Raw genomic sequence first — 18,719 nt, forward strand, 5'->3', positions numbered from 1 at the left:
TGTACTCTACAGCCCTGGAATGAAAAACTATGGCTATAATTGACCTGCCTACTCTGCGCTTTAACAATGTGTCAAGGTGTTTGAAACTATACTGGGTGAAAAGTGTGGGGAAATATTTTAGAACACTATAGCAGAACAATGAACCTATAGAAAAGACAACCTATAAGAGGAATGCTCATTTCAGTGACCTGGTCCAGACACAGCTGATCATTAGTTTAATTTGCTTGATTTAGCTTCCAGGTGTTGAAAACTGTCACTGCCAACCTGAACTACAAGCAATGTTTTTTTTTGTTCCGGTATGCAATTAAGTGTTGTCGGAAATCCTTTTGTCTCCATTTATCCATTCCTACTGTCTCCATCTTTTGTAATATTTATATACTTTATCATACCATTTTTGGGGGTTAGGTCTTGTGTATTTTTTGTTTAGTACAGCCAAAGATGTGAGAGAGGGGTGGACTTCAGATTCTTGTCTTCACCTTGAATACATAATAGTTTTGGCTCTGTGGAGGCGGTATTGCAATATTCACTATTTGTTAAGATTCAAATGTAATTTTCATACATTTTGAATTTAAATGTCTCTTAAATCTGTTCTCTTCCTTTTTTGAAATATGTTGTGCACTTGTGAATTTTCCCATCGATCAACAACGTATTATCTTCACAATGGCATGAGGGAACTGGGAATGGTTCATTCTATAGGGAGCATGAATGTGCTCTATAAATTAAATGGGAAATAAAACTGTTTTACATGCAGTACGTTGCCAAAATCCTGCCTGCCATATTTGCCATCTTTAAATTAATGCTATTTATTTAAATGTGACGAATATGCTTATCAGCACAACACATATTTCAATGATGGATCCACAATGAAAGAAGAGCTGAAAGTGAAAACCCAAAGTGAAAAGATGATCCCTCTGATCTGAGACCTGTGATAATCCACTGCACCAATTGTAAACTCAGAAATAAATACTAATTCTACCAGGACGCTCTATCTCTTTTTATAGAGAGCACCTTTTATTTAAAAGCCCATTCATCACCCGCCTTGTAAAGCCTTTTCATGTAGATGCAATAAAAGTTCACTTCATTCACACACAGCTAATAATTCATTTTGCTCAATAGTCCTATAAAGCTATTTGTTAGCTTGTTTGTGTGTGTGAACAGCCCTTCCCGTCTGTGGCAGTGATGTGGACAGGTGACCTTCCTGTGGTATAAAGTACAAGATGCTCAAGTACACACACACTCCATCAATCTTTGTTATAGCCAGAGGAAGGAAAGCAACCCGACAGCATATCACATTTCCTTTTGTTTCCTTCCATTACAATGCAAACGAGAGCACTAAGTGCTTTCTGCTGGGCTTCACTTCCTCCCCGCCTGTGGATTATCCCAACATGGAAACGCAACGACTTTATGACATCTCGGACTGCTAAAGGAAATGGAAATAATCCACACATAATTAAAATAATCGCCAAACTAGAGAATACTGTGGCCTGCTGATCTTTTCATGGTTTTTCTTATAGCAGCCCAACCTTGAAATAACATCCGTAAAATGTCGTAAGAACCATTGACAGTAATATGTTTTCAGACAAAAAATGATGTAGGTGTTTGATGTTATACATGATAGTCTGTGAACAACATTTAAATTACATTTACAAACTGCTGAATTAAAAGACCAATTGTAGTGACCACAGTCAAGTAGTATTAAACAATGGTGGGCGGTACAGCAAGGCATTCTCTGCTGGCCTAAACACTATCTGAATCACCGACTAACCTTTTAATGTTTTTTCATTAACATTTTACAGTTATTAAATTATTTCTAATAATCTATTCTCTTCATTTTATATCTTGTATCTGTGTTGCGCTCAGTTGTACTGCGTCCAGTAATTGTTGTTAATGTTGGAGCTTTTATCCAATCATATTTAAGTCAGAATGTGTTGCTGGGTCAAAGGAATCTGCCCTGAGGCCTTCAGAATCAACAGTGCGGGCGCTCATAGCTTAAAATGAATGGCAATGAAACTGTTGCATTGACCAATCAGATTTGCGGTTAGATTTTGAAGCTGTTTTTTCAACTCACAATGGCTGACAGCAGAGGAGAAATTGATTTGGTGAAGCTAGCAAACACTTCCAATTCACTAGCTACGAGCGGTACCTTGGCTCACAGCCTCCGAGGAGCACTGCAAACTCTAATGTTAGGAATGCCTGATATTCGCTAATGATCGACTTGGTGTTTGGAGCCATCAAGGGTTTGCCAACTTGAGTTGTCTAACCCAGGCAGCAGCGAGACACCAAAGCACGGCTGGACTCTTACAAGCAACAATGCTTTTGAAAAGAGAGGGGAAACTTGAGTGGATCTACAGCTTAACGAACAACTGCGCAGAGAAACGGAGCTCCACAATGGTGTTGCCTGAAATTCGACTGCACAGACTTGACTTTCAGCATTGCGTTAGAACAGGATTTATTATTGGAACTGAAAACTCAGATAATCTTTACAACATTTAGTCAGAGTAATTGAACTCTTCTTGAGGAAAGAAAGGAGGATGGATTTTGTTTTCAAATAATCCAATGTATTGGCGAGTAAAGGCTAAAGTTACTTTTTGATTTACATTTTTTTATATTTTCTTGTCCTTTTATTATGACTGCATGTGGTTGCAGTCATAATAGTCTCGCTACATTAGATACCTGTCCGAGATGCACTTTCCTCTTATACTGCGTTTCTGTATCTATAACTTGTGGAGATGGATTTATTCAGGTAGGAAACTAGTGAAGGCCTAGGTGTGAAATGCACGGCCAGCTACTGCATTTAAATCGTTTCAACATTTAGTTTGTCAGTTTCACACTTTGAAGTCGCATTTACTGCGTTTTAATTGAAGCAAAAATCTCCAACACACATTATTCTGTATTACAGATCGAAAATCGTGAAGCATTTTCTTCTCACTACTGTTGCTACTGTGCATATTCTGACATATCGATCACACAAACAAAGGCAAACTTGTGGCTCCTTATGTTATAAATCCACCATGTATCCAACAGTATTGTTTGCACTACATTTTTGACAAAGAATGCACTTCACTTTGTGTGAACCATGCGTCCATTGTTTGGACAGCGGTTAACTTTTTGATCCTAGACTCTAGATTCTTCACTCTAGACCAGGGGTCGGCAACCCCTGGCACCGTAGCCAGTGGCACACTAGGAATAAGTCGAATAAGTGTGCAAAATATTTAAATTGTATTTTCGGATCCTGAACGAGACCGCCGCCAGAGCGCGTCTCCCCGTTACCTGCAGAAGGAAGCCATGCACGCAACGCAGCCCCGCTCTCTTTAACTCCAGGTGACTTTCTGCCGCTTTCCTCCGTGGTGCAGTGCTGATCGTTTCACCACGGAAGAAAGCACTTCACAAATTGCAGTACCCATAAGGAGCTTTACAAATGTCGCAGTTTTTGCGTGGCTGTGTGTGTCTTTAGTTGAAAGCCCAGTGGCGATCTGCTCATCTCTCATTGAAATAATATGCTACAAAGGGGCGGACTGGCCATCTGTGTGTTGAACTTTCCTGTCGGCTCCCAGACCGTAGTCGAGGAGGGCAGAAGCAACGAGCTTCAGGTTCAATAACCCACTTTAGCTTAAATGACTGGAGAGAGGCGAGCTCTTCTTGAGAGGCCGTTGCATTTATTTAGCTGTTCTTCTGTTTCACAAAATACATCACAGACCTCTGTTTTTCTGCTGCCTCGTTTCACTTCCAGAAACATACTCACACGCACACGCCACACCCCTCTCTCTCTCTCTTAAAGGGACAGCGATCTCATCTCACTCTGCATGACCCTAATATCATAACATGTGTGTTCTGGAGAATCACAGAACGGACGATCGTCCTTATTATTATGCCGTTTAAACCAATTATTTAAATGTGTTTGTTAAATTCGGTATCATGTAAGTTGCGCTGACAGGTCCACACACTGCTTCCCCGCAGCGAGGCCCCCCCGACCTCCTGTTGATAGATCACGAGCGTCAAGCTCCTCAACATCCTCAACATCCTCAACACCCCCCCACCCCCCCCCCCCCCCCCCCCGTTGATAATTCTCGATCGTTGGCACGCTGATAATTTTTTTTTTTTTTAAATGGCACTTCATATCAAAAAGGTTGCCGACCCCTGCTCTAGACTCTAGAGTCAGAGTAAAACAGTTATTTGAAAAAGTCATGAGCATCAAACAGTGGATGGGTGGCAAAGAGAGGTTAATCGTAGGCGAAGATGAAAAGATAAGTAAGAAGATATCGGCTTTATATTTAGATGCTCTTAACCTCCAACCGAGCATGGTATACACAGCGGAGTAAGTGGAGCAGTGGTGTGTTTTATTACATAGGAGGGGAGAGAAGCAGAGAGGACAGATATACATGAGATAAAAACAGACGGGCAATAAGACAGTGACATTTTGAGCAGAGAACATGTCTTCATGGGAAATCAACACTGACAGCACTTAACTGACGCATCAGGTTTTTTTTTTCCATTTTCCTTACTACTATTATTTTTACATTAGTGGTGTTAGTTTAAAATATATAAGACAGTTGTAAATGACGAATGAAGTCAAACAACAAAGAGCGGCAACACCTGATGGTGGATACACTTTTGATCTTAGTGGGTAATAGAAACACGTAGAACATGAAATTGCACTTAGAGAGCGTAAGCTTCTTTGGGAAGTTGTTCTTCTGACTTCAGCGTGTTCATGAGGTGTAAGTTGTAATGTTGAAACAACATGGACTCTATAGAGATGATGTGTTGTATTTGCGCAGAACATTAGAGCGCTATTTATACCTGGTTCTGAGTTGTTCTTTCCAACCTGTTATGTGTATTTCCCAGTTATTAGGAAACCATGTAAATGATGCACAAATCATGCAAACTCAACGAAAGTGAAACTAAATGTCTGCATCTGCCTGATGATTTAGATATTTTCCAAAAGTGAATGGGTTCTCCCTTAATCCATGCTACACTCTTCCATCAAGTTTCAAGTTTTTTTTTTTTCAAATCCTGCTGACAATCTAACACAAACATAACCTTCTCAGCAGAGGTAAGAATGAATACCAAACTCTTCAACAACAGTAACACCTGAGGAATATGTACTGTGCTCCGCCAGTACTTATAGAACTAGGGTTACGATAAGTAACCTTTAAATAATACCCTTAATCTGAACAGTGACATTTCTACTGACAATTCAGGCTCCTATAATCATTAGCAGGGGCGTTTCCTGGACCTGGAAACATTCGGGGCTTAGCCCACAGTGGTGGCGCCAGACATTTTCTTTTGGGGGTGCTGTGGGGTAGCTTGACGTTTCATAGAGGGTGCTCAAACATGTAGGGTTTCCCTTTAAGGTACCGGGCTACAGTGGAATTGTCTACTGCAACACTCCCCACATGCACATACACAGTACACCCGCGACTGTTACAATGAAGGCTCGATAATCAGCTCACAGCATATGGGTGTAAGCAGAGGTAAAGTGGATGGACCTAACATCCTCAAGGGGGGTCCTCACCTCCTCTAGGGGGGTCCAGGGCATGCTCCACCGGGAAGATTGTTTTTTAAATATTGAAGTTAAAAGCATCAATCTGGTGCACTTTGATAGCAAAATTAAGAGATCTATGGATACATCTCTCAACACCCATATGAAACAGAACTGTAAACAGATTTTATTTTTCTTTATGGATATTTTACAAATCGCTCCCCTTTTAAACTGTATTCTTGTTTTACTGTCATATAGTATTTCATAACTGTTTTTCATTTATTCTCTTATTTTTTTTATAACTATAATGATATGTATGAAGGTGTGCCTCGGAAATAATCTTTTACATAATTCGTGACCAAACCGTTTGAGACCCACTGAGATAACTTAGACTTAAATTAACTATCTAAACACTCAGAGAGTCCTTTAGCTCACCTGAGCCTCTCAGTCTGACTGGAGAGGACTCTCCTCCAGCTTGTTGTGGAAACAGCTCCTAATGTCCGTTAGTGCAGCTAGCTAACCAGATGCTAACAACACGGTCCCTGCCCCTGGTGCCCCATGGTCCCTGCTGGCACCGGTGCGCACTCTCTCTCTCTCTCTCTCTCGCTCGCTCAATCACACTAAATGCGCTATTGCCACACACACAGAGCCGAGCTTGAATGAAACACAGAGACCCATAAGTACTTTTACTGTATTTCCATGATGCAACTCTCTGATTGGTCTGGTGTCTTGCCTCTGTGGCATTCACTGAACACGGGAAATTACAATCCTGCCGTGCTCTCTAGTGTCATGATGAGGTAAAGCACGGTTAATGTATTATATTATTGAGGGAGAATTGTCCGGGGCTACAGAAAAAACCTGGGCTAAAGCCCCGAATGCCCAGGCCAGGCGACGCCACTGATAATTAGCACCTTATCTTTCACTGCCACTTCAAACTCTTTCATAGTTTCAATCAAATCCTCATTTAAAATATGACTTCCACACAATCACACTTTTTTTACCTATCAATTTACCTCCTACCTTTTCTTCAAAAATGTATCTTTTTCTAGTTTGGTATAAGGATGTCTGCTCTCTCCAGGTTATCAGGGTTCTGTTAACATGCTATCACTGTTATTTCTCATCTTTTAGCACACAGTGAGAATAAATCAGACCATGTTCTTCTGAGAATGAGATATGCACGTAGAGAAAATCAGTTTGACACACAGAGACTGACACAGATTCAGAGATACAGTTATTTGGCCCAGCATCACATCTGTAGCGGCCTCGGGCAGCAGCCAGAGGGCCACAGACAGGGACCCATTAGTGGCATGAGGGAGGAGAGCTGCATTCTTCACCTAGAACTCTCCATTTCTGCATGGTTTTTTATACCCTTTAAAAAGGTTCAAAGAAAGGCAACGGTTTTTAGAAACAGAGTAGCCATTTCAAAAAAATGTATTCTACATTTTGTCAGCCAATACAATTCAATTTACAGGCACCAATGTAAAGTCTGTGCCAGGTTGCATCTTTGAAATGTTACTTTTGGGTATTGAAAGTCTCTTTTAGGGAACAACACTGAGGAATTAGCTTGCCTCGTTCATTAATGAATAGACATTTGAGGCTGTTTATCGGGAGGCTAATTAGTCTTCCGTTGATTGCTTTCATAAAAAGTGTTGCACGCTGATTGCCACTGATTACCTCTCAGGAGTCCAAATGTTCAGTTTGAACGTATATTTAGTTTTGGTATTGAGGTTTGTTTCTCCACAACAAAGCAAAAAGTGTTGTTAAATAATTGACCAAAGGCATGATGAATCTAAGGTTTGAATTAAAACAATTATTTTTTTGCATTTTCAAGAATTTGAGGTGTAGAAACACACATCGTCCAAGTAATTACTTTGCTGGTCATTCAAAAAGAACAGTGATATTCGAGTGCACTTCTTCTTTGTCATTGCACACAGGCCCAACATTTCTCATATACATGAGTGAATGCAAAGGTTGCTTCCAGTTCAGTGACTCAAAGGGGCTTATTTTCAGGTTCCATAATTGTATGTCTGCCTCTGTATGTCTGCCCTACAGTGACATGTTTACATACTTTAATGTAAAAAAAAAGTGATTTATTTTTCTCATGTGATGTCACGGAAGTAAACAAAGGATTCCAATCAAGGCGTTTCAGGCAGGGGTGTGTAGGAGATAAGCCTCTGCAGACCATTTACATGCACAAAAACCTGATACAGTAAAGGGACAAACCGAAAAAAGCATAAAAAGGAAAAAGAGAGGAAAAATGAAGGAGCCGTAGGAAATGAAGGGATGAAGAACAGAAGATGAGGAGAGCATGATGTGGAGGATAAAGGAAGGAAGAACGAGAAGCAAAATAGGAAAGGAAGAACATGAGGAGGAGGGAGAGGAAGAAAGATGAAGGAGGAGGGAGATACATTAGCTGTCATTTTGTATGGCTCTCCTGGGTACAATTCAAACATAGGGCTTTAGCAATAAAGTGTGAAAGTGTGTGTGAGTGTAAGATAGAGTGAGAGAGAGACCTCAGACCGACCTAATGACCGCTCCTCTGATGTCATGATAAAAACAATATGATGCTCCGGCTTAGCGCTAATAAGCGGGGACAAGCCAGACAGGCGAGGGATCACAAGGAGTCGTCCTCCGGTCTTACCTGTCTCACAACGGCGTCCTGTAAATCCTGAGGGACACACACACGTGTTGGGAGACACACAGGTCCCGCCGCTCCTGCAACCCTCCTCGCAGAAAGCTAGAGGGAAAACAGAGAAAAGTATTTGTTCAGTTTGACATCATATCCTGGATATCACAGCAGCAGCAGGAAAAAACACTTTGCAGTTGAAGGTGAAGGCATTACAAAGTAGAAAGTGCTTTCACTGGGAGGAAACACACTTATTTTGTCATTCACATTTGTTGATAAATTGTGTTTTATGTTTCCTTGTGTGAAGTGCCATGGGGCAACTTCATAAAATATTAACCCGAGATCTGAAGTGACAATATTGTGCCACCAAAATTGGCCAATTACCTGATACACCGCTTTTTAAGTGGTAATTATCTACAAGAAAAGCTTCTCCATGAAGGTGTTAAAGTATCAGAGTTAAGTAATGGATATGAAGAGGCACCATGGGTAAAACATGTCTTAGAGCAAGACTGGCAAGAGTGTTGCCTTTTCAAAAATGCCCTTATTAATATGTGTATTAAATACAAAAAAGATCAAGTGACTATGGTGTTGGCCACTGCACATGAAGTTAAAACTGCTTGCTGAAAAGAGAATACGTTTTCTTTTTTTTTCACAGGAATAACACTAGAGTACATATTGGCCTTATATTCATCAAGGGGGCAGAACAACGACAACGACTAAATTATTGATTCCTCTTTTTCAGTTTTTGCTTAAAGTCTTTACATAAACACATATTCAATAAGCTAAAAAAAAACGATTTCTTTAAATGTATAAATGTCACTTACATCAAAGTGCAGTGTTTAATAGATGGAATGGCTTTTCAATGACTTTGTGTGGTGTACCTGTGAAGCCACATCAGATAGCTAATGCTAAACTGACATGATAATTATATTTTCTTTAGGGGCTTTACTCTAAAAGCTTGAATGTACTTATTGGAAAGCACAGTGATGAAACACTTTATCTCTGCTACTCAAAATTGTCTCCAAGGTATGGGACTGTTTTTATATAGCATGATTTCTGAAAACCTTACAAGCACTTTGCTACGATGTCTTTTTAACCACATGCACCCACACACACATCCACACACTGATTGTGGCGGAGCACATAAGAAGTTCAAGGACTGCCTGCCCTGCTGTCAGAGATACTGTTGTGCCACATGAAAGACATATGAAAAGATCACCTGCTTGGCTAAACTACGAGAGATATTGGCCGGCAGATGGGGCAAAAATCATCTCTGTCCCAATCATGTACTTTCAATGCCTGACCATCGACTTTAAATTCGTACCTCCAACCTATTAATTCAGGTCTTAACAAAAGCAGCCAAGGTGAAATGTGTTTATTTTTTGTTACAAATATGTGTGCCATTACATTCCAAATTATAAGTTTTGTTATGTAATAAAAGCTGGTGTGAAAAAGCCCTGAGAGGTAATACATGTTTGCCGTTACTACTACAGAAAAAAACACATTGTCTCATTGTTCGCCCCATCACTAGAGGTTTGGAAATTGTAATGCTGCAGTCTCAAAATACGTCAATAAATGAAGGTTTGAACCTGACCTGATAGAGAAAAAAGTTTAGTTACAAATCATTATGTTTGAATGTAACAAACAATAATAGCTGGACAAACAGTCATATTTAGATTAAAATGTGTTAGAATATGCATATTGTTATTGATCCCCTACAAAGCTACCTGCAAAAATGTACTAACTTACTTAAATAATGAAACAAGCAAATTTAAGCCGCTTTTTGTGGGGACCCCCTTGAAAACGAGATGGTCTATCTCAAGGGGTTTATCCTAATAAATAAATGTCTATAAGCCAAGCCATGATGTTTTACTAAACATAATCAATGGGTGTTGTTGATTTTTGTTGTTTCAGATGATCACGCTACCCACGTCTTTGAACATGCCACAGTAATCCAGATAAATAACCCCAAAACGGTAAAATTGATTGCAGTTTAGCTGCATACTGTAGGAACATAATTTTTGTAGGAGAAATGTGTTATCAAAAGGCATTTCACTTGTATATTGTGCACTTATTGAACATCTTGTGTATTTGCATGTGAGAGCAACTATCTTCCTGCCGTTTGTAGGAAACTGGCTGGCAGTGCAAATGACTGCTTTTTGTTCTGCTGGTGCTCAGGGTGTGATACATCGACATGGCTGATACGAACACACAAAGGAGAAGGGGAAGGGGAAGGTTGAGTAGAGCAGGATGAGGAACGTACTCTACAAAACAAAAGGAAGAGTAATTTATGGAAAGACAGTGAGAAAGAGTAGTTATTCAGTGCTTAAAGCGAGGAGGATTAATCCAAAAAGGAGGGCAGACTTAATTGAGCAAGTTCATTAAAGAGAGCATTGCTCAGCTTAATTAATGACACAATTTGAAAGATGAGTCTTAATGGGCTGACAAATCTATTTATAGTCACTTACATAGGGTGTGTGTAATGTCTATGTGGCATCTTGTCTCCCTCTTCTTTATGATTTTGAAGAAACATAATGTATCTGTTTAAATTATCAGCCGGGTGTTTAGAAAAAAAGCCTAATATACAAATAAATGCATTAGTGCAATAAATAAAAACAGAGTCCTATGCCAAAAGCTATTAGAAATATTAATTTGACTGGTTCCAGTATTTAAGAACTTCTATCAGGCTCTCATTAGGAGCCTGATTGCCTCTGTACTAATAAACCTCACACTTAAAAATTAATTACACTTATATTGACTCAATCTATCTCCTGGTCTCATTATCATTTCACCACCATCAGCATAATGTCGCCTGCCTTCTGAACTAATGACTTCCAAAGATGTGGGGGCTTTATTAGGGCGTGGGTGTCTGTTTTTAAGATCCACATTTTTCAATCAAAGCTGCAACAATTGTATTGCCCAGAGACAACACCCAAGTGTTTATTTTTTATGAGAGAAAAAAATAATCCCGTTGGCAAAAAACAACTCTCTCACACTTACATACTTTAACATAGGCAAATATCAATTAAACATTTTCAGTTTACAGTTTTAAAGGGACCCTATTATGCTTATTTTTAGGTTTCTTATTTGTATTTAGTGGGAGAGAAACTCCCTCTGAATGGAATTTAGCCTTTGCATTTAGCCTTTGCAGACCATTTACATGCACCAAAACCTATATACCACAGGAAAGGGAAAACCCAAAAAAGCATTATAGGGCCCCTTTAAATGCTTTGAATTTGGAATAATTACATATAATAACACAACTTTATTTCAAGCTGGAATTATATTTGAGTGTTCTGTCAGCCCTGCCATGGGCATTCAACACAGGATGTGACTTAAAAGTACAAGATATAAGCCATTGATTGATGAAGGATGGCATTTTTTGCTAAAATGCACTGCTAGCCATGTGTTGAACCTGTCAACTGCCAACGGTTTTGAGCTCAGCTCTGTATTATGTTTTACTGCTAGTGGCTTGTTTTGCTATACGACAAACCAATCATGGCCCAGCATGTGTTATTTTTAGAGATTAAGGTGAAATCCAGTGAGGTACAAACACTTTATCTTACAGGCCGTCATGTGTCTGCCGGTAGGGCCAGGCGTTGGTGTCCATTCTTTACCTAAATGTGTTCGTGTTTACATTCTTTTCCTATGAATTTACGACATAGCGGCGAATGGAGACAAGCAGACTTGCCCTTGAAATTGCTTTGCTGGATATTCGGTATGTGTACAGCTATGCTCCCTTGGGGTTTTCTTTGAGAAAATAACATTGACTATAGATGGAAAGTGTGATGCTTTTCCATGCCATCCATCCATCCATCTTCTCCCGCTTATCCGTGGTCGGGTCGCAGAGGTAGCAGTTCCAGCAGAGAGCCCCAAACGTTTCCTTTAAGGTGCTGGTTCTTCAGAGAGGTTTTCCATGCCCAAGAAGAATAAAATAAAAATAAAAATGCGGTGCTGATGTTCAAACTATCACAGTGGAAAACATTGTATATCACTGAAGAGGAGTGGTGATTCAAATCCCATACAGTAGAAATATGAGCTGTACAGCAACCATGTATTCTGTTACAATTTTCTATTACTGTGGTTGTAGAGATTGATCTCTGTGTATCCTCCTGTGGCACAACAACCTGATGTTTACTATTAACGCACCAGCTCGCAATCATGGTTCATTGTTGTTTGAAATATCTCAACAAAATCACACTGACTTGTACAGAGCATCTCAACAAAACATCAGCTCCTTACTCCATCATCTTCTCCTGTTTGTGTGCCTTGAATCAACTTGTATGCACAAATCCCCCCACCATTCCTCCTCCCTGGGCTCCCTCCACAGATTACATTAGCAGGACCCCCCCCGCCACAGCGACAAATAGCCTGTGGTAGGGCTGAGAGGAGGAGGCTGACCTCCCTCATTGTAGTCCCAGTGACCTCCAGCTAAACTATCTTCCTGGCTAAGTGAGACTACTGCTGACTCGTGACTTCCCGGCACATGCTTATATCCACAGATTTGGTATTTGAGTTTCCCATTAGGGGCCTAGATTGCTTTCCGGTGGGTGGTGAGAGTGGAATCATTCGACTCTGTGCCGTGGCTAACAGCCGCATTCACAGTCGTTGGGCATCCAAGGATCCATTTCAGAATTAAGAGCAGGGATATCACAGAGAAAGCCAATGGGTATTTCACAAAATCATGAAGGAGAAAAAAATAAGATTTCTAATTTGATGGTGAAATTGAACTAAGCGAATAATTTGTGTCCCGTGGAGGACACATCACAGCTCAGTGATGTGCTGCATTAAAACATTGCTAGCCTCTTGATAATGATCTCATCTCTTGTTTAACTTCAACAGTTTGAAGACGCAAGAATAAAAGGATGACTCATTGCCTCTTTTATGTAATCATTAGCCTCACATTTGACTGTCATAAGTTAATAAATGACAATGTTTGAAGGCCATTTATCAACAGTTACAGATTCAGAAACCTCAAACACCTTATAACCATAGATGTTATATCTGAAGCATGATGTGTGAGATTTTAACTGCAATATCCTATGCTTTTATGCATGACGTCTAATTGACTTTTTTCTTGCATGCTTATTAAGAATAATGGCCTCAGGGAGACAAAAATGTCCCTTTACTAAGACAGTGATACGTAAAAGAGGTCAGAGTCAGTTTTGTCTTGCACATCCAGACTTATCTCCACAGGGCTGTCAGCATTACTAGATAGGGGATAGGGGATAACACATTCTCAAAACCAACCACAATCGTCCTGTAATAGTGCAGTGCAGTGCATGTGAAGGCAGCTCCCTTGCAAGATATATGTTGTAGATGGCAGAACAAGAGGAGATTTCCGGATGTAATAGGCTGCCAATGTAAGGGTGTACATTACCACGCAAAGTCAGAGACCATCTGGTGAGGAAAGTATTTTCAGTAGATGATGAAAAAATCAGAACTAATAACTATAATTTAGAGATCCATCAGATACAGTATATGAATGTGTTACTCCATGTCCGCTTGGTGTCTCCATAAGAGACTGTTTGCTAACATAAAACACCGTAATGTTGTTACAATGAAGTAAAATGTCAGCTTTTATTTGCATATTCCTCTTCAAAAATAAATGAATGCAGCTTTTAAAAACTCAACATGTCTTCCTTAAGATTCAAAACAAGGAGGCGGATATGCAATACGACACATAACAGAGTGTTCCTGAACACATCATCAGTAGTTCCGACAGAGGAACAGATGGGGTATCTACATAATGGGCTCCTCTTTATCACTCTCTCCTACAAAGCAGATATCAGAGATAGAAAGAGAACTCCCCCTATGCAGTGTGCTATCTGCCTAGCTTCCCTGCTAAGGAATGCACAGCAGCAGGCTTAAATGTAGAGGTGGGGGTTCACTGTAGGCCAGCAAGAAAGAGCTGAGCAGGGCAGAAACTCGCTTAAGACGGAATTAACGCTCTCCCATTTACTCATACAAATGCCTCACTTTGATATGCATCAGACTGGAAGCAGTTCACCCTTGGCTGTACTCTTTGTTGGGCATTTACTGAACACCCAGATAATGACCGCACTTACAAGACAATAAGGACCCGGGCCAGGCGGTCGGCAGGGATTAAAGTCGCGTTAGGGAAGATTTTCAATGCCATAATGTATCTGCAAAGGGTTGGAAGGGTGGTTGATCGATACTGCTGACACAGCAATTAATTCCACCGGGTGCTTTCAGAGATCCATCGCGAGATCCATCGCTCTGGTACGAACCTTCACACATTTCAAACTGCTCATGGATGATGAGTGACCAGCTTTGAGGTTTCCAAGAAAAAGCAATTCCAGGAATAATTATGGGAATCAAACTCTCACCTCTTCTATACTATTATAATATTACTTCTTCGATTATGTTTTACTCACATTAGACACCACTATTAGCTTTTCAAGACACTGTTGCTGAGTTACAGATAGAGTTACCATTAAATGTATTTTATTGAAAACTCCAAGTTGGAAGGATTCTTAGCAATTCATTATAATTATCTTCAATTGGTCTTTGATCACTTTGAAATGATGAAGATTACGTGCCACTATAGATTAGAAGAAAAAGTGAAGTTCATACTTTCCACTGACATTGTGTTCAATTATAAATACAAAATACAGCTTCCAGTGTTAAATGGGCCACTTACATTATTTCTTTCACTTTAAAAACATTATTTAATTATTAACTTTTCTGATTATTTTTCGAGTCATGACAGTGTAGGGCAGCATAACACAACCCTTTATTTTTGTCTACATGGTTCAAAAGTAATTAGAGGAAAAACTCCTTTAAAATCTGTGGATTTCTGTCCCTAGAGTTAGACTGATCTCTTAAAAGCATCTTCTACTTCATAATCCTAATCCAAAAACACACTTTTATAAACCTCCAAAAGTTAGAGGTTGCCTTAAAAGACTTGCAGATGCTCTATTTACACTTCATCCGTATGATCTGTGAACACTGAGAACTTTGAAATAACATGGACCTGCAGAGAGTGATGAATTCATCATGCAGTCGATGACCCTATAGCTCAGGGGTGGCCAACCCACGGCTCTCGAGACGCATGCGGCTCTTTGCCCAGTTTCATGCGGCTCTTCAGTTCATATCAAATTGTATATGTGTGAGTGTGGGGGAGAGACACGGACTCCTGACAGTTAAACCTGATATTTAGTAGGTCTGTTAAGTATTGAATGCTGATAATTGTGACGTAATTTGGCCGGTCAAAGTTGTTTGGGCTCGGATAAAATCGCTCCGTTACTTTCGTCGCGTGTTACTTTCGTCCCGGCTCTCCCTACGTGTGTATGTGTGGTGTCAGGTGTCAGTATGAGAGGATGACAGCGCGTCTAATTTTGATGTGGCCCAAGAGCCAATCACAATAATACCTGCGATGCAGTGAACCAATCACCCTTTGAGGGGGGAAAACCTATCGTTGATTAAACACTATCTGACCATGAACTGAGTTTGATCCTAAAATGGCAGGGAAGAAATGCACAGCTAAGCGAAAATATGAAGACGAACATAGGAAGTTTTTAGTAGAGTGGGAGAGTTCATATTTTTTTATCGAACGCAATTGCAAGCCATTTTGCCTTATATGCCAGACAGCATTAGGCTTCAAATCTTCAGCGCCATTTCACCTCACTCCATGCTAACATCGACCAGGACTTCCCAAAAGGTACGGAACTTCGCAAGCAGAAGATGAACACCTTGAAAAGTCAGGCAGAAAAGCAGACACAGTTTTTCAAAAAAATAATGAAGCACTCTTATCAAGTTGCTTGGAACATAGCACGAGCTAAAAAGCCGTACAATGAAGGGGACTGACACACGTGTGAGAGAATTGCTTCGAGTGGCCACAACGGAATGCAAGCCAGATTTGAGGAGGATTGTTCAAAGCAAGGAATGTCAGAAGTCCCACTAATTTAACCCTTCTCTTGCGTTAGGTCATACCCCCCTTCCCATGCTATTTTCGGTCAAAATTGACCGGTGTGATTTGCACAGTGATATCTCTGGAACCCCTTATCCAATGTTGATGGTTGACATCTCATTTGAACAGTCAAAGCAAGTATAATCAAGGGGTGACAGACAGCATGACACCAGGGGTGAATTTCATATTATTCTTTGCAGTAAGTTCAAAGATAGTGCTTATTTTACATTACTGTATATTATAAAAATGCTTGCCATGTAGGCTGTGATTACTGGAGATGGAAATGCTTTAGTTAGTGTTGTAGCTGAGATGTATTGATTTGATACAAGCAAGCCAGTGTTTCATGTCATGGTCCGAACCCAACCGTTGGCCCATCAAGTTCAGCATTCACTGCACTCACTGTGATGAATATAAAATAAGACACTGATACTGTTTTCCTCAATGAACATTTATTGAAAGAGAAAACCATAACAGAACATGTGTGTGTGTGTGTGTGTGTGTGTGTGTGTGTGTGTGTGTGTGTGTGTGTGTGTGTGTGTGTGTGTGTGTGTGTGTGTGTGTGTGTGTGTGTGTGTGTGTGTGTGTGCTCACGTGTGTTCACGTGTGTTCACATAGTTGGCAATGCAAAATTGTGGAATGTCACCTCAGGCTCCTCTCCCTCAGGGGCTTCTATCTCAGGGGCCTCTATCTCAGGGGCCTCTCCCTCCTCTCCCTCAGGGTCCTCTCCCTCAGGGTCCTCTCCCTCAGGTGCCTCTTCCTGGTCTGTTGTAGGCTCATAGTCTGGATCGCTGTTGTCTTCCATTTCTGAGACATCTTCCTCTATCTCCTCTTTATCTGGTTCAATCTCCTCTTCATCTGGTTCAAAAAATGTCGCCTGCTCATTGTGTCAATGAGTCAAATGTGAGCAAGGCACAAATATAACTGCTTGAGAGACAGTAAGGGAGGCGCATTTAGCGCGAAAGAAAGTGAGAGGTTTGTGTTTCTCGAGGGGCACAGAGCTCGCACCTGTGAGAAGGTATGATACATTGTATCATACAGCGCGAGAAAGGGAGAGGTTCCCGTGTGTGTGTGTGTGTGTGTGTGTGTGTGTGTGCATGTGTGCGTGTGTAAAGTTTTAGATTTTCATTTTATCTGTGTGAGAAAGAGAGGGGAGGAAGAAAGTGAAGGAGCACAGAGAAAGGCTGAGAACAAAAGAGAGAAGGAGGGGTGGGTGCACGCGCATCTGTGACTGTGTGTTTGATGTGGCTCTTTGCAGTAACATAGTAACATTTTTGGCTCTTAACCTCTGACTGGTTGGCCACCCCTGCTATAGCTTATTAACGGCAGTTCACTTTTGCTGGATAACTGACATGACATGGAAGCATCATAAACTTATTAAACGTTTCCTTACTCACAGTCAACAAGCACAAGTAGATAGTTGACATGAGCCCCACTCTGCCATAGCACATCAAATGAAAACATGTCAGCAGGTCAAATACATACTCAACTTCATAACTGTTGTGGTGAGGACAAAGCTAACGAGAAACACGGCTATTTGGACATACGCTAACCGTATTTCACAGATGTTTCTAAATGGGATTGTAGACAGACTTACATGTTTATTCTTGTAAACCAGATTGTATTTAACAGGACTTATTACGTAGCTGCTTCTTGGATATATGAGACAATTATATCTTGGCAGATGTATTGCTCAAGGAAGCACAGTGGCTTGTGTAGAGTTGTTTCCATGAGCGGTTATCAAGTTATAGCAATATCACAAGGCAAGCATTCAGCAATTTGCAAGGGCTCTGCAATAGTTACAACAATGAAATAACTACTTTTCTGTTGACTACTGAAATACAATTCACTAATAAATAAAAAAACGAAGAAAGCAAAAGTAAAACATGATTTCAGGAAACCTCTTGCAGAAGAGATTGGGAAAGGATGGTTGTGTTTGATGGTTGCTTTTAACCATAACCATCCAGGATCAGAAAACATTTGTATACATCTGTAGTTTAATTTGACACATTTATTTTGTAGGGATGTGTTGTCTGCCAACAGCAGACAGAGAAGGTTAGCAACTAGCTGTTGAACATGGAGCATTTAGCAGAGCTAGATATTTCTCTAAGGACTTGGAAAGAGACTTGACTTGTTTAGTGTGTGTATGTAAGCAGTTCATAATAATACATTTACAAGAATATGAGACATATAATATGAAATATATTCTTGCTTGAATGTGGATTTATGTGTTCAAAATGAAAGAAGAAATTACGTTTTTGCATGTATAAGAAAATAGAATAAATACATAAATATTCCAGGTAAAACATTTTTTGTACAAAAAACAACTCAAACAACAATAAATAAAGAGTACAACCATATTCCTCTCACTACCTCTTTCTCGACTGAAACAGTGTGTGTTGAACATTAACTGGCTGTTCACGCCACGATTTTATCTATTTTCATCATTGGAAGTCGTGGGGGCATGAACCTATCAGAGCAGCGAGCGGGGAGGGACAGGGATGCCCTTGGCAGCTGGATGTGAGGAGCTTTCATAACAAAGGGTGCTGCAGGACGTGAGGCTCCTATCTGAATGCATTACTGAGACACACAGGTAGGCACACTGTACTGGCCAACCTCTGCTGTGTCACTGATAAGATGAAGTTTGCTGTTGAGAGGCGAGATGTATAGAGCTGGAAATACCC

The 18,719-nt window shown here is 40.4% G+C and overlaps 1 protein-coding gene across 1 annotated transcript in view; it reads right to left on the reverse strand.

The window, feature by feature from the left end:
- LOC117471831 (protein kinase C-binding protein NELL1-like) overlaps window positions 1–18,719 on the reverse strand; it is a 297,298-nt gene that overhangs the window by 24,212 nt on the left and 254,367 nt on the right. The window contains exon 15 of the mRNA XM_034117067.1: window positions 8,121–8,216. Within this exon, the coding sequence (XP_033972958.1) occupies window positions 8,121–8,216 (96 nt within the window). The remainder of the gene's footprint in view (window positions 1–8,120; window positions 8,217–18,719) is intronic.

Source organism: Trematomus bernacchii, unplaced genomic scaffold (genome assembly GCF_902827165.1).
Source record: "Trematomus bernacchii unplaced genomic scaffold, fTreBer1.1, whole genome shotgun sequence".
NCBI lineage: Eukaryota > Metazoa > Chordata > Actinopteri > Perciformes > Nototheniidae > Trematomus > Trematomus bernacchii.